Below are 19517 nucleotides of genomic sequence, written 5' to 3'. Positions count from 1 at the left end.
AGATGAAACTCATTTCTGAAAGCAGCTGCTTCTTTCCAAAACACATCAAAAGACTTCCCTGAGTCAAAGGTATATTTAGTGTGATCGCTGGTTGACACCCGTCTAACATTTTTCCTTCTGTTTCATATCGCAGGGGCTTTCGGCGCTCCTGGCTGCTCTTGACGGAGAACGTTCTGATAATAGGTATGTGTGGGAAAACCTCTGAACCAAATAAAACACTATTCTTTTCCCTGCATTTCAGGCCAATTACTATCATTGCTCTATCAAGATGTCTGCCCAATTATTAGGCCGATTACCTTTGACTTTCTGTTTGAGCTACAGTCCAGACAAGAGAAATCCTCTGGTGAGAACTGCTATTCTCATCTCTGACAGGGGAATGAGGGTAATGGCCTGGGGGAAGGGCATCTCACTACCACAACGTCTGTGTCTATATGGATAAAGGAGAGGGAAGGCAGAAGCCATTACTAGATAATCTGGCCCCCAGAAAATTTGCTGTGCAGTGGGAAAGGGACTTATGTGGCTGGAATCCAAAGCAATCCACTGGTTAAGAGCACAGGCTCTGGAATGTTTGGATGCTGACTCCACCCTGGATTAGGGTATATGACCTTGGGCAAGTTGTTTAACTTTTCTCAGTGGTGGCTTCTCCACTAGAAGATAGAATACTGGAGGTACCTACCTCACATGACTACTCTATGGGTTGACTGGCCTAGTACTCCCAGAGGGCCTGATCCAGAGGTGAGCGCATTGTCAGCATTCCATAAATGTGTACTTGTTTTCGTTATTAGCCATTTCACTGAGTCCTTGTAGACACCAACTAAGCCAGCTGCTGTTTATGGCACGTGGTTTTATGTTTGTACTAAACCTTAGTATAAATATAAGGTGACAAAAATATGTAATTTCTTATGTTCTCTCTTTTTTCTTCTGTGAGAGAGTGGGGAGAGGCAGAGAGAGACAGAGAGTGAGAGAGAATTGCAAGCAGGCTCCACACTGTCAGCTCAGAGCCCGATGCGGGGTTCAAACTCATGAACCATGAGATCATGAACCTGAGCCAAAGTTGGATGTTCAACCAACTGAGCCACCCAGGCATCCCTCTCATTATGTTCTTAAACTTAAGATTGCTTAAAAAAAATTAATGCTTATTTATTTTTTGAGAGAGAGACACACAAAACTAGCAGTGGGCGTGGGGGTGCAGAGAGAGAGGGAGACACAGAATCTGGAGCAGGCTCCAGGCTCTGAGCTGTCAGCACAGAGCACGACACAGGGCTTGAACTCACAAACCATGAGATCATGACCCGAGCCAAAGGTGGACGCTCAACCGACTGAGCCACCCGGGTGCCCCAAGATTTCTTTTAATCTCAACAACTCAAATTACTTTTTTCCTCTCGTGAGCTGGTTTTTATCAAACTTTTTGCTTCTCTCTATCCCCCATTGGTATGTAATCTGATGCTGGAAATTTTCTGTCACTGAGGAAGACGTTTTCCAGTGGCTTCCATGATACAAAGTTTATAACATTAGTTTAGAGCAGGGGTTGGCAAACATTTTCTGTAAAGGGACAGAAAGTAAATATTTAGGTTTTGTTGGCCAAACTGTCTCTGTTGCAACTACTCAACGCTGTTGTTTTAGCTGCCAGAGACAATATGTCAACAGATGAACATGGCTGTGCTCCAGAAAAACTTTATTTATAAAAGCAGGCAGTGGGCCAGACTCAGTCCATGGGCTACAGTGTGTCAACCCCTGCTTTAGACCATTTGGCTAGTCCTGATAGGACCAATTTTTCCTTAGCAGAGGGAATAAGGTTTAGCTATGATGCTATGGTCAATACCGAATCCTGATTTTATACAATTTGGAAGTTGTGGCTATGGATAACAAACTGCCACCTGCATTCTAGGTTGGCTTACATCGATCTTTCAAGAATCAAGGAACCCCTCAGAGAAATCCATGTGGCCAATAGAGAAGTTCTGAAAATGCAGTCACTAGAAAAAAAACAGCTGTATAAGATGGGCTCCTAGAAAACCATCAGCTCTCATTCAGTGACTACTAGCTCCATTGTAGACACGGTCCATATGTAAAGTCACATCATCCTTCCCTTCAACGACACAGTTATTACATTTTCACAAATGAAACTGAGGCTTTGGGAGGTAAGTGACTTTCCCAGTTAGGAGGTAGGAAAGAAAAGCTGGGATTTAATCCTCCATTACCAGGTCTTTCCTTATGACACTACCTTATCGAGGCTTCTCCAGTGAACCTCAGCATGCCCAACTAAACACGTTGGAGACAACATGCAGAAAGGCCCAGAAGGCCATGCCATTTCTACCATGTCTACATCCTGGGACCTGGAGAGACTCAGTTTTCTGAGCCTCAGTGTATTCCTCTGTGAAATGCGTCTAACACTGCCCCAATTCACAAATGTTCTACTCAGGATCCGTTATCTTCGTCAGAATAAAAACCTGATGACAAAATAGATATAATGAAAATATCTGTGTCTTATTTAATTGTTAAAATCCTTCAGGTTTGCTTTAGAAAACTTTGTAAAATCTTCTCAAACTAATGGCCCTTTCAGGGGTTTATAAGCACATATAAGAGGAAATTTTGAATAAAACCATAGCTTCTCCTGTGAAAGCTAAAAAAAACAAACAAAAAAAAAAAGCAAAAAAACAAACAAACAAAAAAAAAACCAAAAAAACAGGGCTAAAACATGCCAAAAGTGACAAGTGCTTAATTAAAGCATTTTGAGATTTACCTACGTGGGAATGAAGATATGATTTTTTTCCTTATGTCTATATCCTTTTCTTGATTTATTTTTATGGCTTTTTAAAACTTTTTATTTTGGGCTTTCCTGGATTTTTAAGAGAAATTCTGAGCTGACGTGAATGCTCTGTATTTATTGGCTCCAGTGCATGTTTAGAGATTTATAGACTTTATGTTATTTGATTCTCACAAGACCCCTATGGCATGGGTCCTAGTTCTATCTTACCATGAGGAAACTGAAACTTGGAAAAGTCTAACAATTTGTGTAGGTTGTGTGGCCAGGACTTGAGCCAGTCTGTCTGATTCAAGCTATTTACCACAACTGGATCCTGTAGTCAGTCTTCCCATTTTAATCAGGGCTAGTTTTAGGTGAAAGATACTATGAGGTCTAACTAAGGGATTCTGGTTTGGTTTCTCATACAGTAGAAACTACATTGGAAGATGTGCCTTCTACAGAGAAACCCAGAACATTTCCGTTCTTCCCCTTGTGGCATATCACCTCAGAGACCCCACACCTACCTAAGACAACAGTGTTGAAGGAAACCATCTCTTTGTCTTTGCCATCATTGTAGAAGGCCAAGTGCCACAGGCCCACATCCAGGTACTGTACAAACACGGCTTCATTTTGAACGAGGGTCTGTATGCTCCGGCGTTCCCTGGGTGACTCAACCACACTCCACTTCTCCTTCCCATCCAGACGTTCCATGAAGTCATACTAGGGTAAGAAGAGAGAGTGCCATGTATGAAAGAGGTTAAAGATCTGGTCTCATGACTAGTACCTTCCCCTCCCAGCCCATTAGTTAACTGAGGAATGTTTGAGCACATTTTACTATGAGCTCATCCAGTAAAAGAAGAGTCACAGAAGTTGTAATAATAAGCCACCATTTATTATGCTTGTAATCATTGCTAATAATTTTAATTTTTTTTTTCAACGTTTATTTATTTTTGGGACAGAGAGAGACAGAGCATGAACGGGGGAGGAGCAGAGAGAGAGGGAGACACAGAATCAGAAACAGGCTCCAGGCTCTGAGCCATCAGCCCAGAGCCCGACGCGGGGCTCGAACTCACGGACCGCGAGATCGTGACCTGGCTGAAGTCGGACGCTTAACCAACTGCGCCACCCAGGCGCCCCAATAATTTTATTTCTATAAGGCTACAATCCCTTTTCTGCAGTTTGAAATCCAAAAAGCTTTAAAGCCCAAACTTTGATCATTCTTTGTGTGTGTGTGTGTGTGTGTGTGTGTGTGTGTGAGAGAGAGAGAGAGAGAGAGAGAGAGAGAGAGAGAGAGAGAGAGAGAATTGGTCCAATCACTACTAGGTTATATAATATCTAGTATGTGCCAAGTATAACTTTTTTATAATTCTCCAAATTCTGGATTCCAAAAATCATTTGGCTCCCCAAGAATTTCAGATAAGGAAGTATAGACCTATGTTACTGACTACAACTTACTGATCATTTACCAAGGGAAGGTGGAATAGAAGATTAGTTAAGAATGAGGGTTGTGTTCACTATATTGTATACCTGAAACTAATGTAACATTGTATGGAAAATATATTTTAATTAAAAAAAAAAAAAGAATGATAGTTGTGTAGCCAGACTATCTGTGTAGCCAGAATCAGGCATTAACTTCACCCATCTGTGCCTCAGTTTCCCTATTTACAAAATTGAAAATAATAGTACCTATGTTATAGGTTGTTGTGAAGAATAATATTTAGAACAGTGCCTGGAGGAGAGCAAACACAAAATACATGTTAGCTAGCCAGCTATCATCATCATCATCATCATCATCATCATCACTGTCATCATTTCATTCAATTCTTGCAAAAATCCTAAAGATAAGTACTATTTGTATCTTATTTTACAGATAAGAAAACTGAGGCTCAGAGAAATCAAACAACTTGTCAAAATCACACAGCCACTAAGTGACCAAGTAAAAATTTAGACTTAGATCTCTCAGATAAACCAGCAATTAAATATTATACTGTTTCAGTGGAAACTGGGCTCATAATTAGAAGGGATCAATGAGAGATAAAGTAGTCAGTGAAGGCTACCAAGATGAGGGGAATGGGGAGCAAATGTAACCCAAGAAATCCCTGTCCTAGAGAATGGTGAAATACTCTGGTGGGCAAGTTGGAGCCACTGATGATACCTGAGCAGTGACTGATGCAATGGAAGGAATGTTTTGAGGAATTCATTTGCAGGCAGGATACGAAATGTTCTAGAGGGGAGGATGAAAAGAACCAGGTCAGTTGGGAAATTATTGCAGAAATCCAAATATGACGTGACAAGGGTCTTGATTAGGACAGTCAATGAGAAGAAGAGACAACTTTGGAGGAAAGTTTTTAAGAAAGAAGGGACACTGTTCGACCATGGGCTGGACAGAGAGGATGAAGGAAAAGGAAGAGAGGACACTAATGTCTCTTACTTGACAAGAAAATCGATAAGACCCCTGTAGAAATGGTCTAATCTTGTGAACTCTTCAAAATCACAGCACGGAAAAGTCAGTTGCTCTGTGACTTCCAGAGAACATTCAAAAGTGTAGGTCCCTAGCAGATAAAAACCACCACTGTGGGATTAAGCTTTCTCTCACCACTTCCCCTCCATAAAAAGGATTTTATAGGTTACAGACATTTACTATAACCTCTTTCATGAAGTTCATAGAATTAAACTTCAGGAATCTATTAATGTGACTTCCCCATCATTAGGATTGCCAGTTTTTCCCAACTGAAACATTATCATTGAAAACAAAAGAGTTTGTAATTCTAAGCACAAAGACTTTACCATCGGACAAACCTGAGTTTGAATTCTGACTGCCTTTTGCTATTGTTTAAAGTTGATCAATCTGCTTTTAGACTCTTCCTGGTTTGCACATTAGGGAATAATAATACTCAACTTTGGGCATGTTTTATGGATGACATGACATAATGCTTAGGGCAGCATCTTGAAGGAGTAACAATTTTACTAAGTACCTCATGACTATGAGAAACTTAATGGCAAATTAGAATGATCAGAGAAGTACCTGGTTCCAGTTTTTCCATCTGGGGGCTGGAGATGGTCATTGCTTAGGAAGTGAAAATTTCCCCATCTCTGAGAAAACAAGTATTTGTATTTAGCTTTTCTCTACCCCGTATCCCATTGGTCACACCTGTCTTTATGGGATAAAATAAATGATTTGAGGTGATACAACAAACCAATGCTTCTTTCGGAGATCTCTGCAACCAAAGCATTTGTTCCTTAGCAACCTCGTAAATGTCCAACTACCCAGACCCATGTCTACAAATTGCTGTCAGCCAGAGTAATGAGTGTAACTTCCTTGGTGCTGAGGTGAGAAGGATATACTTCATTTGGGGCCCACGATATCACCCCCATGAGGAAAAGTTTGGGGAAGGTGATTACTTGTGTGGGGGGCCATTGCTCACGATTAATTTGGACATTAGTCATCTCTTGCTGAACTGGCTGGCTGGCTGGCCAAGAGCACTGAAATGGGTTAGGACCAGCAGCGGTTCTAGCTGTCCAACCAATCAGATTACTCTGGGAAAAGGTATGTGTCAGAGGAGAGAGAAGGCATCTATTTGGCTGGCTCCTCTGAGTCACTCCAAAGAAGCATGGAGGGCAGTTTTCATTTAAGGAAGAATCTGCAAGCCAGGGGCTGTCAAACAGGGTAGTGGGACATGTGGATGTGATACAATACAATGCCTGATGTGCTTCAATCCTGTACCCTCTATTGTGCTTTGCTTTTTTCAAAGCAGTCCTCACACTCTACAATCATACAGCTTATTTTTATGTTTATTGTCAGTCTACTCAGGAGAATGTAAACCCCAGGAAGGTGGGAGGGGGAGGGGTTTTCCTGTCTGCTGGAGAGGTTAAGAGGACTTCTGAGCTAGACTACCTAGGGTTAGAATCCTAGCACTGCCACTTACTTGCCATGACACTCACACAAGCTATTTAAATTCTCTGTGCCTCAGTCTCCTTATCTTTAAAATGGGGAAAATAATTGTGTCTATATCAGAACATCGTTGTAAGGATTAAGTGAACCAATTCATGTCAAGCGCTTAGAACAGTACTTTGTGCATGGTACACATGCCCCAAGGCTTCAGTTATCATTATCATAGTTCACTGCCCCATCTCACTGATCTCAAGCAGAGTCTGATCAGTAAATATTAAATACCAAATTAATAAAATACTAAATTTGTAAATGAATTCCACTGAAAAGCAACAAAATTGGAATGTATTCAAGGTTTTGTCTCTAATAATAATCACTTGCACACCCTAATGCACTGTATTGCAAGAAAGAGGACAGGATAGAGTTACAGACAGCACGGCTGAGTTGCGGACCACCTGGCCATGCAGGACATGCATGCAATGGGACGTTGTGGTGGTTGCACATTCCCATAGATCAAGATTTGAGAGTTGACTGTAGGAGGCCATGATGACATCCCGTTCCCAAATGTCAGCGGGGTGTTGTACAATGCCTGCTTTCCTTCTCAGGACCTCCCTTGTTCCTTCTCTTGTCTTCCCTTCCCACTTTGACACTGTTTCTTAGTGCCCACCGTGGTAGTGATTGCTGATCATTGTCTACATCGGGGCTCTCACTCTTTTTCAGCCTTCTTGCTGCCTGGTGGGGAGCACATGGTGGTTTTCCAGTCAATGGAATATAAGCTGTGGGATGAGCTCCACTTCCAGACCCTGCCATAAAACATCCTGTGCAACCTCCTACTTGCTCTCTCTTCACCCCTATCTGCCTCTGGAGGGTGCCAGAGCACCTTTACAGCCCAGGATGGTGGAGCCACATGCCAGGAATGGCCTGGATCTGAGCATGAGCCCTTGGAGGAAGGCTGAAGTCACGGCATGAGCAAGCAATAAACACTTATTACACCAAGCCAATGAGTTGTTGAGGCTTCATTGTTACTTCAGCAGAACCTATCTTGACGTCATGCTTCTCTTTGTTCCCTGTTACTCCCCAAGGTCATGGTGGGTTCCTGCATATTTGCCATGGAGTCAAGCCCCAACCTATTTTGTGTGGGGTGTCTGTTTACCCCAGTTTGCCCAGGAGTGTCCTAATTGACACTTCTTGTTCCTCCTTTCACTACAGAAAGTGCTCCAGTCTGGAATACATAGTTACCCTACTCACAGGTGAACAGGCACTAAGCAGCATCACAGAGCACCATTTATCATTCCTGTAACTTTGGGAAGGTTGAAGGCTGGTAGCACAAAGTGGATCAATGCAACCAAATGCAGAGACTGCCTTCTAGGGTGGGGAATGCAGGAGCTCAGTGAGAAGCTGGTTTGCAGGGAGGCCATCTAGTCTAGGAGAGCCTCTGCTCTCTCGGATTCCTAGACTGCAGGCTGGCCAGCTTGCTTGGCAGCCTGGCTGACACTAGAAGGAGGCCATTTTCCAAAGGCACAGGAGCTGGCCAGAGTCTCTTTTTCATGACCCAGCACTGTGGATTGATAACTTAGGCTTGGTACCAGGGACATCTGTCTCCTCTGTTCCAAGACCTCATCACGATCAGTCCTGGATATAGGGATGCTCAGGAGATCATGCTGTGCTTGGTTGACTAAGAGGTTGCTTTATAGCACATTCTATCTAATAGATTTGCAGAAGCCCTGGAAGAGATTAGGAGGCACATGACCAAATCCCGGTAGGGGGTGTACGTGTGCATGGGCTGGCTGTGGGAGGAAGCCTGTCTCCCAAGGCAGCTTGTCTCTCTCGACTTGGCAATAAAGCCACCCAGAGGGTGATAGCGCAACAGCCCAAATAAACACCCCCACCACCCCCAAGTTCTCTATTTTTCCTTGGCCTTTGAAAAATAACCTATGTTGGCATTCAACGTGAGGGCTATGCCTTTGAGTCATCAGTCATACCAAAAGTGGCATGAAAATGCAACTTTTACGAGCGCTGGAGAGGCAAAAAAATAAACCACAGCAAATATTTGACTGATCCAATTATAAATCTCCCCTACTTCTTGGCAGAGACCAAGGAGGAATGGTAATTAAGATAACTTAGTGAGTTTGCAGGAGGAGCTGCAGGAGAGAGAAAAGGAGGCAGGACCATCGAGCAGGGCCTGTCACTCTCCCAGAAGGGAGAGCATCCATAGGCAGGGAGTGCCGCCAAAAGATGCTTCTGGAAGCCACACCGATACGCACCTGCCAAGGAGGGCAAGGTTAAAGACAGACTCATTGCCCTTCAGGAAGATGTTATTACTGGGTCCAGGACCCTGAGTAGGGGGAAAATAACTTCACTGCCATTTGGAATGTCTGCTTGCTGAGGGTCGATGTGGACGGGAAAAGCAATAAATGTTGACATTTCCCACGGACGGCCTCCCTTGCTCCGTGCTGGCAGCGTCCCTGGCCTCTCAACATCTGATGTTGATTCTACCTCAGATGGCAGGGCATGCTCAGCAGTTGGTAGGATGGCAGGGAAGCAGCGTGTGTGAGTGAGGGCTGCTTGAAGCCACATTACCACAGGGTCTCTGGTCGCATCCAGGGACGAGAGGTAGCAGTGGGTCACTCACAAGGGCCTGTTCATCTCCTGCCTCCAGCCAGGTCTGTGGCAAAGTGTGACCGGCTGATTCCTCATTCAAGCTCAGCACAAGTTCCTTTCTCTCCTTCAAAGAGGCTGAGTGCTGAGGGGAGTGTGGAAGGATGACAGCAGCAGGGCCCTGCTCCAGTGGGGGCTGGCTTCCCTTTGCGTGGCCCTGCCCGTCTTGGTTAGGATGCCATTGCACTTCCCACTTCCAGTGTCCAAGTCACTGAACCAGATGCCGCTAGGCCCAGATGTATGCACTGCTGGGGCCGCTCGTCCACCTTCTATGAGAAAGAACCCCTAGATTTTGCAGGGACACAGCACCTGGATTTGCTGACCATAACAATGCTCTGTGCAATACTCCACAGGTAAGGATCAAGCAGACTAAAGATAGAGAGGATCCAAGCACAGAGTACGGGAGGGCGCACCTACGTGGGTGGAATCCCTGATTCTTCTATCACATGTCTTCCTGCAGCAGTAGGAAAAGTAACCATCAAAAATAAGATCTATCATCTGGGCACTTGCTATGTGCCAGGCATGATGGCAAGTGCTGACATATGTTATCTCATTTCATCCTCCCAGAAACCTTATTTGTATCCCCACTTCTCAGGAGAGAGTAATGGCTGTGACAGGAGTAAAGTAACATACCCAGTGCCACTGACAGTAGCTGGTGGCCAAGCACAGACCTGAACTTGGATTTGCATGGGTCTTAACAACTACGGGAGGTCACTTCAAGTTTTCCAAGAACTTGACTTCCAGCGTATCTGGTCGCAGGCCTGCTGTGTAAGTCTGCTAAAGATGCTGCTGATCAGAGAAGGGACTGGAAGGCAGAGCCCAGCAGTGCTAGGGCCAGACTTGCAAGCAGGTTGAGGACGGGGATGCCCCACTGGAGTAGATGATAAAGGGAGATAAAGGGTGTCAGAAAAGGTAGGGATGGCTTTGCTGGGTGTCGGCCATCCCTGGTCTATAACCTCCCTTTGCCTACCTCCCAACTTCTTTGTCCCTCTAGTCCAGCCATACTGTTCTCTGTGTCTGGAACATGCCAAACTCATCCCAGACTCAGGGCGCTTGGCAGGAGCTGTTCCCTCTGCCTGGCCTACTCTTCCTCCTGATCTCACACCTGCCTGCTTGTCAGCCCTCTGCCTCAGCACAGCAACTTCAGCTCGGGGGCCCCCAACCCCCATCCCAAATGCCTCTACCACCACTTCTTTCTATCCTCAGCAAAGATGCATCTCTCTTTGAAAAACCACAACTCATTATCTTTTAATTTATAGTCCATCTCGTTCTTCTTGGATACAAGCCTCTGAAGAGTGGGAGACTTGTCTGTTTGACTCACCAGAGCATCCCCAGTGCCTAGAGCAGTGCCTGGCACATGGTTGTTACTCGGTAAAGGTCTTGTGTGATTCAATGACAAACATTTAGTCTCAAAGGAAACGGTGTGGGAGTGAAGTCTATACCAATGCAGTGGAGTTTTGGTGATAGGACCACTGAGAAGATGTAATGTCTGCAGGAAAGGTTTTAGGAAATTTTAGTCAACATTCTGCAGTTTTCTTGTATTTTTATTTGCTAACTGTTCAGATGACACCATAAGGGAACATTTAATGAGGCCAGGCACTGTTCTAAGTGATTCAAATGTACTACCTTATTTGATGCTTACAGTAGCCCTACTGAATACGAATCATTACTCCTCACCTTGCACATGAGGAAACTGAGGCACAGGGAGGTTACTTAACTAGCTCAAGAGTTGGTAAGTGGTGGAGTTTATGTCTACACCCAGGCAGACTGCTCAGAGGGCATTCCCTTAACCCACTGCATTACAGGCTGCTCCATGAAGCAGACAGGCAGCCAGTACCTGGTGTTGGCCAGGCTTGTTCGGCTAGAGGGAGGTCAAAGTGTTATATTCTCTTGTTCCTGGGAAGGAGAAAGTCTGCAATGGGTCAAGGGTAGGAAGGTATGTGGTGACATAATGAGACTCCCAAAGAAGCCCACAGAGCTTCTAGCAGGAGAAGTAGCAGTATAAACAGAAATATATTTGGCACAAACAATGCGTTTCATTTTCTGAATCTCATTTCTTTGGCTCAGAGTATCTCTTCCCTCTCACGAGCAGCTATGTTAAGACAAATTGGGGTGCCTATGGTTTAGGGGGTACCAGCCCACATGTAACGAGATGAAACAATTGTACTAATATCATTGGGTAAAACAGCCTTTGAACAAACTGCTTAGTGTAGAAAGTAAGAAACCAGGGAACATGGGTGTGGGTAGGACCTTCCTGAAAGGATGAAGGCAGAATCTGTTTGGTTACTGGAAAGAGAGGGAGCTACAGAGAGGTACAGGGAAGGGAGGGTAGAACAGCAAGATGTGGGGGACCCCCTAAGCCACAACCCAGCCCCTTCCTGACACTCCCTCCTCACACTCCCAAATCCAAAGGAAAAAGAAAACTAAGGGAAGATGTGACCAAATTTCTTTTTTTTTTTTTTTAATATTTTTTTTTAATTTTTTTAACGTTTATTTATTTTTGAGACAGAGAGAGACAGAGCATGAACAGGGGAGGGGCAGAGAGAGAGGGAGACACAGAATCTGAAACAGGCTCCAGGCTCTGAGCTGTCAGCACAGAGCCTGACGCGGGGCTCGAACTCACAGACTGTGAGATCATGACCTGAGCTGAAGTCAGACGCTTAACCGACCAAGCCACCCAGGCGCCCCAGATGTGACCAAATTTCTTACAGAAACCAGCAAAGAGAGAGAGCACCAGTCCTGGAAGTCAGAGGGCAGGGGAGTGAGGGTTGAGTGATACAAAAGGACTAAACCACCGGGACTCAGGAATCACAGTCAGGCTCATGGGGTGCAGACACACTTAGCCTGGATGTGGCTGGGCAGGGAGCCCTCTTAACATCTGGCTTTACCTGGAAGGCCTAAAGTTCCCTAGACTGGGGTTCAGAGAAGAGAAAGATTGGAAGCACAGCTCATAAGCGTGCCTTGCCCAGGCTTTATATTACAAAGGGAAATGAATGCAAAAATATTGGTGCTTTCAACCAATGATGAGCACTGATTATGAGCCTAGCCCTGCTCTGGGTACTGGGGGTCCAGCAACAAGTCATGTGGACAAGACTCCTGCCCTCCAAGGGTAGGCACTGCTATGGGCAAATAGAATGCCAGGGGGTGATGAGCTTTGACTAAAAAAAAGAAAGCAAATCAAAGACTTCCCAAATGCCAATCAACAAGTTAATGGACAAATTATAGTTTATCCATATAATTGGAAATCTACTCAGCAATAAGAGGAATGAGCCACCGATACCACAACAACATGGTGAAACTTACAGACATGATGCTGAGTAAAAGAGGCCAGACACAAAAGGACACAGGGTTCCCTGTTTATGAAACTCGAGAGAAGACAAACCTCATCTCTAGAAAGCAGATCAGTAGTGGGTTGGGATGAGGTAGGCATGCGGCACAGGAGGCTTTTGAGCAGTGGCAATATTCTATATCATGAGTGTAATGGTGCTTACACAAACACATATAGTTTTTACGTTTTAAGAATCAAACTTAAAATGTGTGCACTTAGAATGTGTGCATTGAGGGGCGCCTGGGTGGTTCAGTCGGTTAAGCGTCCAACTTTGGCTGAGGTCATGATCTTGCGGTTTGTGAGTTCGAGCCCTGTGTTGGGCTCTGCTGACAGCTCAGAGCCTGGAGCCTGCTTTGGATTCCGTGTCTCGCTCTCTCTCTGCCCCTCCCCTGCTCATGCTCTGTCTCTCTCTGTCTCAAAAATAAATAAAACATTAAAAAATTGTTTTAAATGTGTGCATTGGGTGGCTTGTAAACTATACCTAAATTAAGTTGATGTGAGACAAAGATAGCAGAGTATGTGATAAAGTGTAAAGGAGGATCCAGTTTTAGACTCCCTTGTTAGGAAAGGGCTGAGGGCATGGTGTTTGGGCAGAGACCTGACAAAAGTAAGGAAGGAGCCAAGTTATTACCTTGGGGAGGGACATTCCAGAGAGAGGGAATAACCAATGCAAATGCTTTGAGACAGTGAGTTTGGCGTGACAGGGGGAGAGCAGGAGGGCCAGGGTGGTGGGGTGGAGGGAGTAAGGAGGAGATGGCTGGTTAGCCAGCCTGTAGAAGGGTGGTCAGTGACATGCCATCAGACATTTACTGAGCCCCTACTATGGACAAGCATTGCTGTGAGCACTGCAGACCTTAATGGGCAACCTCATAGGGCTGACATTCCGGAACTTCAGATTTTTCTTTTAGCAGTGATGGGAGGCCAGTGGGAGATTTGCAGAGACTGAGTGCTCTGACAAATGGTTATAAAAGATGAGACCAGAGCCTTCTTTGTAATAAGAAGCGAGCTTCTTTCCTGGTGTGTTCATCGTGCCTGGTTCCTAGGAGGGCCCTTTGGGCTTGGCAGTGGCTTTGCTGGTTTGCTGGCTGAAGATAAGCAGATTATGGGTTCTGTCAATTCTCCCCGCATCCCCCCCCTCCCCCCCCCCCCCCCCCCCCGGCACCATATATCAAGCCTAAAATTGTGGTTTTCAAGTTTCAAAGGAGTATGTTTTGAATGTCTCTGAATGGGGGGTGGTGGTAAAGGGGGATGAAAAATGAATAAAAATAGATTCGTTACCACTACTAAAGGGTGAGTTAGCACTCTCACAACCACTATGGTGAGCATCTCAGCCAGCCTTCTCCTGTAGCTGTTTCAGAGTGGGATTCCCAAGGGAAACAGGGGTAAACCTTAAACAATGAAGCCAGGGCAAGGCAGGGATAATGCACTCCCTGCTGGGTGACCCTTCCTGTGAATTCTTGGAGGGGTCTTAATGCCAGTGCCCACTAGCCACACAAGGGCAGAGCCAGCTCTGCCTTGTCCATTGCTGCAGCACCTGACACATGGCATAGAGTAGGTACTCAGTTAATGTGGGTGGAATCCAATATTATCACATGCCTTTGGCAAAAATGGTGGCTCTATCTGAAGGCAGGATCTCCCTGGGAGATTGTTAGCCCTTTCATATGAAATTTTTGAGAATAGGGAGAAGCAGTTAAAAATTCTAAGTCCTAATCTCCTATTCTCAAGACCTTCCCTCAGTACATAAGAGTGTGTGTGACTCAGAGCTTTGTGATGTGTGGACACTTTTTCCTTTGATTTAACATATGCTCCTAGCTGGGGCTGTGTACATGGCTGTAAATGTGCAACAACTCAACACGGGGTCACAGCCTCTAAACCTCCAAAGGGGCCATCTTCCTCTGTGGCTCCTGGTCTTTTAAGAGCCAGCACTGAGAAGAAAAGCTATGCCATCGTTGGTGAGTGATGGCTCAAGAAAAGCACAGCTTCTAAAATGAGGACAATTGTCATGTGAAGCTTCAACACAGTGCCCATAACAAGGGGTATCTTCACTGCCCTCTGCTTGAAAAGATCTTTCCTCTTTCTTTATCTGCTTAACTTGCCTTCTGAGACTCAGCTTGTGGAACATTTCCTCCAGGAAGCTGTCCTAAAATCCCACACAGGTTACAAGTGGTGGACTATTTTTATGATCTTGAACCTCCTATACCCAACTCTTTAATAAAAATCACAGCTAACATTTGATTAGTTTATTATACAAAGGGCAAAAACTAACTCTGTAAACGATATATGGCAGCAGCTTCAGGAAACATACAAGAGAGTAGTGTTAGCAGGAGTCATGCCGTCCACCTCTCCCATCCCACAGAGAGCTGTGCTTAGACTGGACATGGCTGGAGAGAGTGGGCATTGGGCCCCAGGGGAGGGATCCCAATCCCCTGCCACCTCACATGTTTACAAAATGATTGAGAGGGGACAGAAATCACTTGACTGAGGTGGAAGAACCAGATCTTTGCAATCTGGATTAGTAGCTTGAGGAGGACCAACTACAACTCACTGTGTGTGCCCGTGCTGGTTTCTGCCAGAGGCCTCACCATTCTTCCTGTAGAGACTGCTGGTTGCTAAGTTACCTGTGAGTGAGCTGTAAGAGTTGTAGACCAGTCAGATTGATTGATTGATTGATCTCTGCAGGGTGCTTACTATTTGCTAGGCATTATCTCATTTATTCTCACAACCATCTGATGAAGCATAGTCCTCATTTCACAGATGATGAAACTGAATCCAGAGACAGTTGGCCATAAACATTCAGCTACTACATAGCAGAGATAAGATTCCAACCCAGAGCAGGCCAATTCTCAGTTCTTGTTTTCTGCCCCGTCTGCACCTCATGGCCCTCCCTACATGATGCTGCCATTGTTGCTTAATTCGTTAGGTCTCCATCTCCTTAATGTTGGGCAAATACCTTTCATCTCTGTATCCCCAACACAGATCACAGACCTTTGGTGAACATTTGTTGAATGCATAGATGAATTGATTTCACACTTTCTTCCCACAAGCTCATGCTCTCTCATCATGCTGCCTTTTGATCCAACCCTGGAGAAGGGTGGAAGGTATTTCTCTGAAGACCAAGTGAGCCACAGTGTAGAGGTCAAGTTCAATGAAACTGATGAACATCTCAAGGCTATTCCAAGATGCACAAAGCCTCTACCATGAGGCCAGGAAAATGGAGGTTTTAGCTCTCAGTGCCTTGCTGATGTTGAGTTCCTATTTACTGCACATTCTTATCTAATTGTCTTTAGCCTATGGCTTATCAAAAATGTCACATTTGGCTCCTCGCCCTCCCAAGATCAATAGGAGGATCTTCTGGGGGCTGGTTGTGAAAATAAATCAAATATATCTCTGAAGAGAGGGAGTGAACTGGGACCATGTCCAGTCACAAAATGGCTTCCCAAGCACTAAAGAGGAACAGAATCACAGGTACTGGCCAGCTTCTCTCAGGGCCTGGTCTCAATCTTTCATCTGGCAGCAGCGTGACCTTGGGCAAGTTACTTCAGCTCTCTGAATCTCCACTCTCCGATCCCTAAGCCAACGATAGTAAAAGCACCTACCTCTGAAGGCCATTAGGAGTCGGGCCAGGCTCATGGTAAGCAATCAATGTCAGCTATTTTCCTGGCTATTATTATTGTTATAAAAGTTTGACATATTGTAAATCCTTTGTGCCAGCAATTCCTCTCTTAAGAATTCATCTTAAGGAAATTGTTAAAAAAATACATGAACATAAGCCTGCAAAGATGTTTACTGTGGTAGGATTATAATGTTGAAAGAGGGAGATTGATTAAAAAAATTTAATCTTTAGAATGGACTACTTTTGAAGCATTTAAAATGAGTTTATGGAAGAATATTTAGATTTAGGAAGATGTTCCCTACCTTTCTTTATGCAAAGAATCAAGGTAAAAACTATGTGCGGTACAATCCTATATTTGTAAGAATGGTTGCTATATGTGAACAGAAAACTATCTGGAAAATATACCAAAAAATGTTAATGTTTTCTATTTTTCCTAACATCATCATATATTGCTTTTATAATGAGAAAAACACAAATAAAGGTTATCTTTTTAAAAAATTGAAATTTGTTTTGTTTGTTTGGGGACTTGTGTTATAGAGGCTTTGGAAAAACACGATAATAGTAACATATCATTTCTGTACGCGGACACCGTTCTAAGTGCCTTATAACGATTGCCTCACTTAAATCTCACAACGATGCTACGAATGTATAATACTATTATCTCCATTTTACAGCTGAGGTAATGCAGGCACAGAGAGGTTGAGTGACGTGTCCAAGGTCACACAGCTTTGAAGTACTAGAGTTTGAAATTCATGACCAGGCAGTCTGGACTGGTCCATACTTTTCTGCCCATGTCTTTCTGTGTTGGGAACAGCAGCATTAGGCACACCACAGAGTATTTATTTAAGCTTTATTTTTGTGTATTTATATATTAAAAAAAATTATATTTAAATCTCCACACTGACTTGACACATGCAACAGGGTGTATTATTGGAGGATATTTGGAATTAATGAAAGGCCACTTAAAATGAATGTCCTTAACAAATGGGAAAATGATTAGGCCTTTATCTTGAAGAATGAAACTCTAATTATGAACACCTTCTTTTTCTCCCAGACTTAGGGTAATTCACGTGATATTAGCAACTATGCTCTAATTGTTAGAACACACACAAAAAATGTGATGGCAAACATTTCATTGTCTCTCAGCCTCATTGATTGCAAAACACATCCTGGTTTCAGAGATGTCAAAGATGACCATTATGTGCATCTCCGAATCGATGGAGTACTCGAGAACAATACAGCATCACTTTGGCTTGACTGGTGTAACACAATCAAAAGGGATCTTTCGGTAAACATACTGGACGTCTTTGTCAAATGTCCTAGGACCTCTCTTTATGTTATTATAATCATCTTCTTGAAGTGCCGATTCTGTCACCTTGTTACTTCTCGCTGCCGCATATTTAGCTATGTTACCTCAGCCAGATCCACGTTTACCAAGGCTTCCCCAGCAATTTAGAGCAGACCTCTGGCACCACTCTCACGGACCTAGTGAGATTCCCGTTCGGGGCATGAGTTGTAGTTTTATTCTGTCGGGGCTTGCGTTGTGCTCTGTGCAGGCTGCTCCCACCAGAGGGGAGAAAAAAGAAAGGTCTGACGGCTGTACCCTGTATGTACCAGCGCTGCAGCTCTGAACTCTTCCTCAGTTGTTTCACGTGTAAAGTGGTGGTAGGCTCCTAATACTGCCTACCTCACTGTGTTGTTGGCAGAATAAAATAATTCATGGGGAACAGTCCCCGGCACAGTGAGCCCCCAGCAAATGCTTTCTATTATTACCTTAACTAGTGTTAAATGGAGACGGAGCTCTGAGTGGAGAACGTTTTTGTAAGTGATCAGGTGATGAATGAATATTTTTGTCTTGTAACAACTTTTGCTTTCCTATGAAACATCCTTAACCTGAAAGAGGCTTCAACAAACATTTTAAAAGCCATTAATTTTTTGTGAAGATGTTGGAATAAAGCTTTCCTTACTATCTCTGACCATAGACTTGAACTTTTCCAGCTCTCATCTATTAGGAAGCTTATTTATCTACACGTGGCTTTCTTTGAAAGCACACTGGTGTGCTGTGTGTTTGCTCAGATAAAGTTGTATGAGCAGCTGTACTGGTGGTTCCTGTTCTACCAAATGCCCAACAGAGAAGAAATGCAAGTTTGTGCTAGAAGCTGAAACCAGAGGAGCAATTTCCAATGAACATGTAACATGTCCCATAAAGGTGAGATAGAGATAGAGACAGAGGTAGAAATAGAGACATATTTAGTGAAGAGAGTTTCAAAGCTTATTTTAAGTTTAGGGTCCAACCTCTCTCTTTCTGTATTTAAGGCAAGGGATGTGAGTAGTTGCTAGATATCTTAAGCGATTTAGCCTTGAAACTATGATTTCCTATTGTGCCTCTTTCAAGCTTGTGGATCAATTTAACTGAAGAGTATTCAGGGGCTGTAAGGGAAGTGATTAAAGAAAATACTGTTGTATATATATATTCATTGTGATTTTTCTCAAAACAGTGCAAACAAAACAAAGCATGTGAATGAATTGAATCTTGAGAGTGACATAAGATTAAAGTCACCATCTATAGCCTCCTAATGCTTGTTTTACTCAAAATAGACTCACGCTTGTCATGGATGCACTTTTCTTTTTTTTTTTTAATTTTTTTTCAACGTTTATTTATTTTTGGGACACAGAGAGACAGAGCATGAACGGGGGAGGGTCAGAGAGAGAGGGAGACACAGCATCGGAAACAGGCTCCAGGCTCTGAGCTGTCAGCCCAGAGCCCGACGCGGGGCTCGAATTCACAGACCGTGAGATCATGACCTGAGCCGAAGTCGGACGCTTAACCGACTGAGCCACCCAGGCGCCCCGATGCACTTTTCTTAAAGAGAAAGACATTACAACAATTAAGAAAAGTATAAAAAATATGGTAACAAATACTCATACTTGAACCAAAGGAATAAATATTAACTTTTTGTCATATTTATTTCCAATCTTTGTGTGTGTGTGCTGGAGATGGGGAGGGAGTTTGCTTTATTGTTAATATTTTATTATGGATAAAAGCAAGGGCTTTTTGAACCTAATTCTCAGTCCTGTTCTCCTCACCTACTCCTAGAGATGAACACCCTCAGGAGTTTATTCTCTCTCCCTGTATCTCTATCTATGTTGCTATATATAGAGAGTTTTTCTATTATGCATATAATAAACATACATATACTGAGATTAACATAGTAAATATGGATTTGAACTATACACTATATTTATGCTAATAAAACCATCCAAACTTTTATCCGTTTTATTCATG

The 19517-nt window shown here is 43.8% G+C and overlaps 1 protein-coding gene across 18 annotated transcripts in view; it reads right to left on the bottom strand.

Moving 5' to 3' along the window:
- The window catches only part of TENM2 (teneurin transmembrane protein 2), a 1151751-nt gene that overhangs the window by 181726 nt on the left and 950508 nt on the right, over window positions 1-19517 (bottom strand). For all 18 annotated transcript variants that reach the window (XM_086711354.1, XM_086710697.1, XM_086710377.1 and 15 more), the window contains one exon: window positions 3268-3463. In XM_086711354.1, coding sequence (XP_086567480.1) covers window positions 3268-3463 — 196 coding nt within the window. The remainder of the gene's footprint in view (window positions 1-3267; window positions 3464-19517) is intronic.

The sequence above is a fragment of the Puma concolor genome, chromosome A1 (genome assembly GCF_028749965.1).
Source record: "Puma concolor isolate L17-30 chromosome A1, mPumCon1.1.hap2, whole genome shotgun sequence".
NCBI lineage: Eukaryota > Metazoa > Chordata > Mammalia > Carnivora > Felidae > Puma > Puma concolor.
The sequence above is the reverse complement of the archived record's forward strand: the minus strand, read 5'-3'. Positions and strand labels throughout refer to the sequence as shown.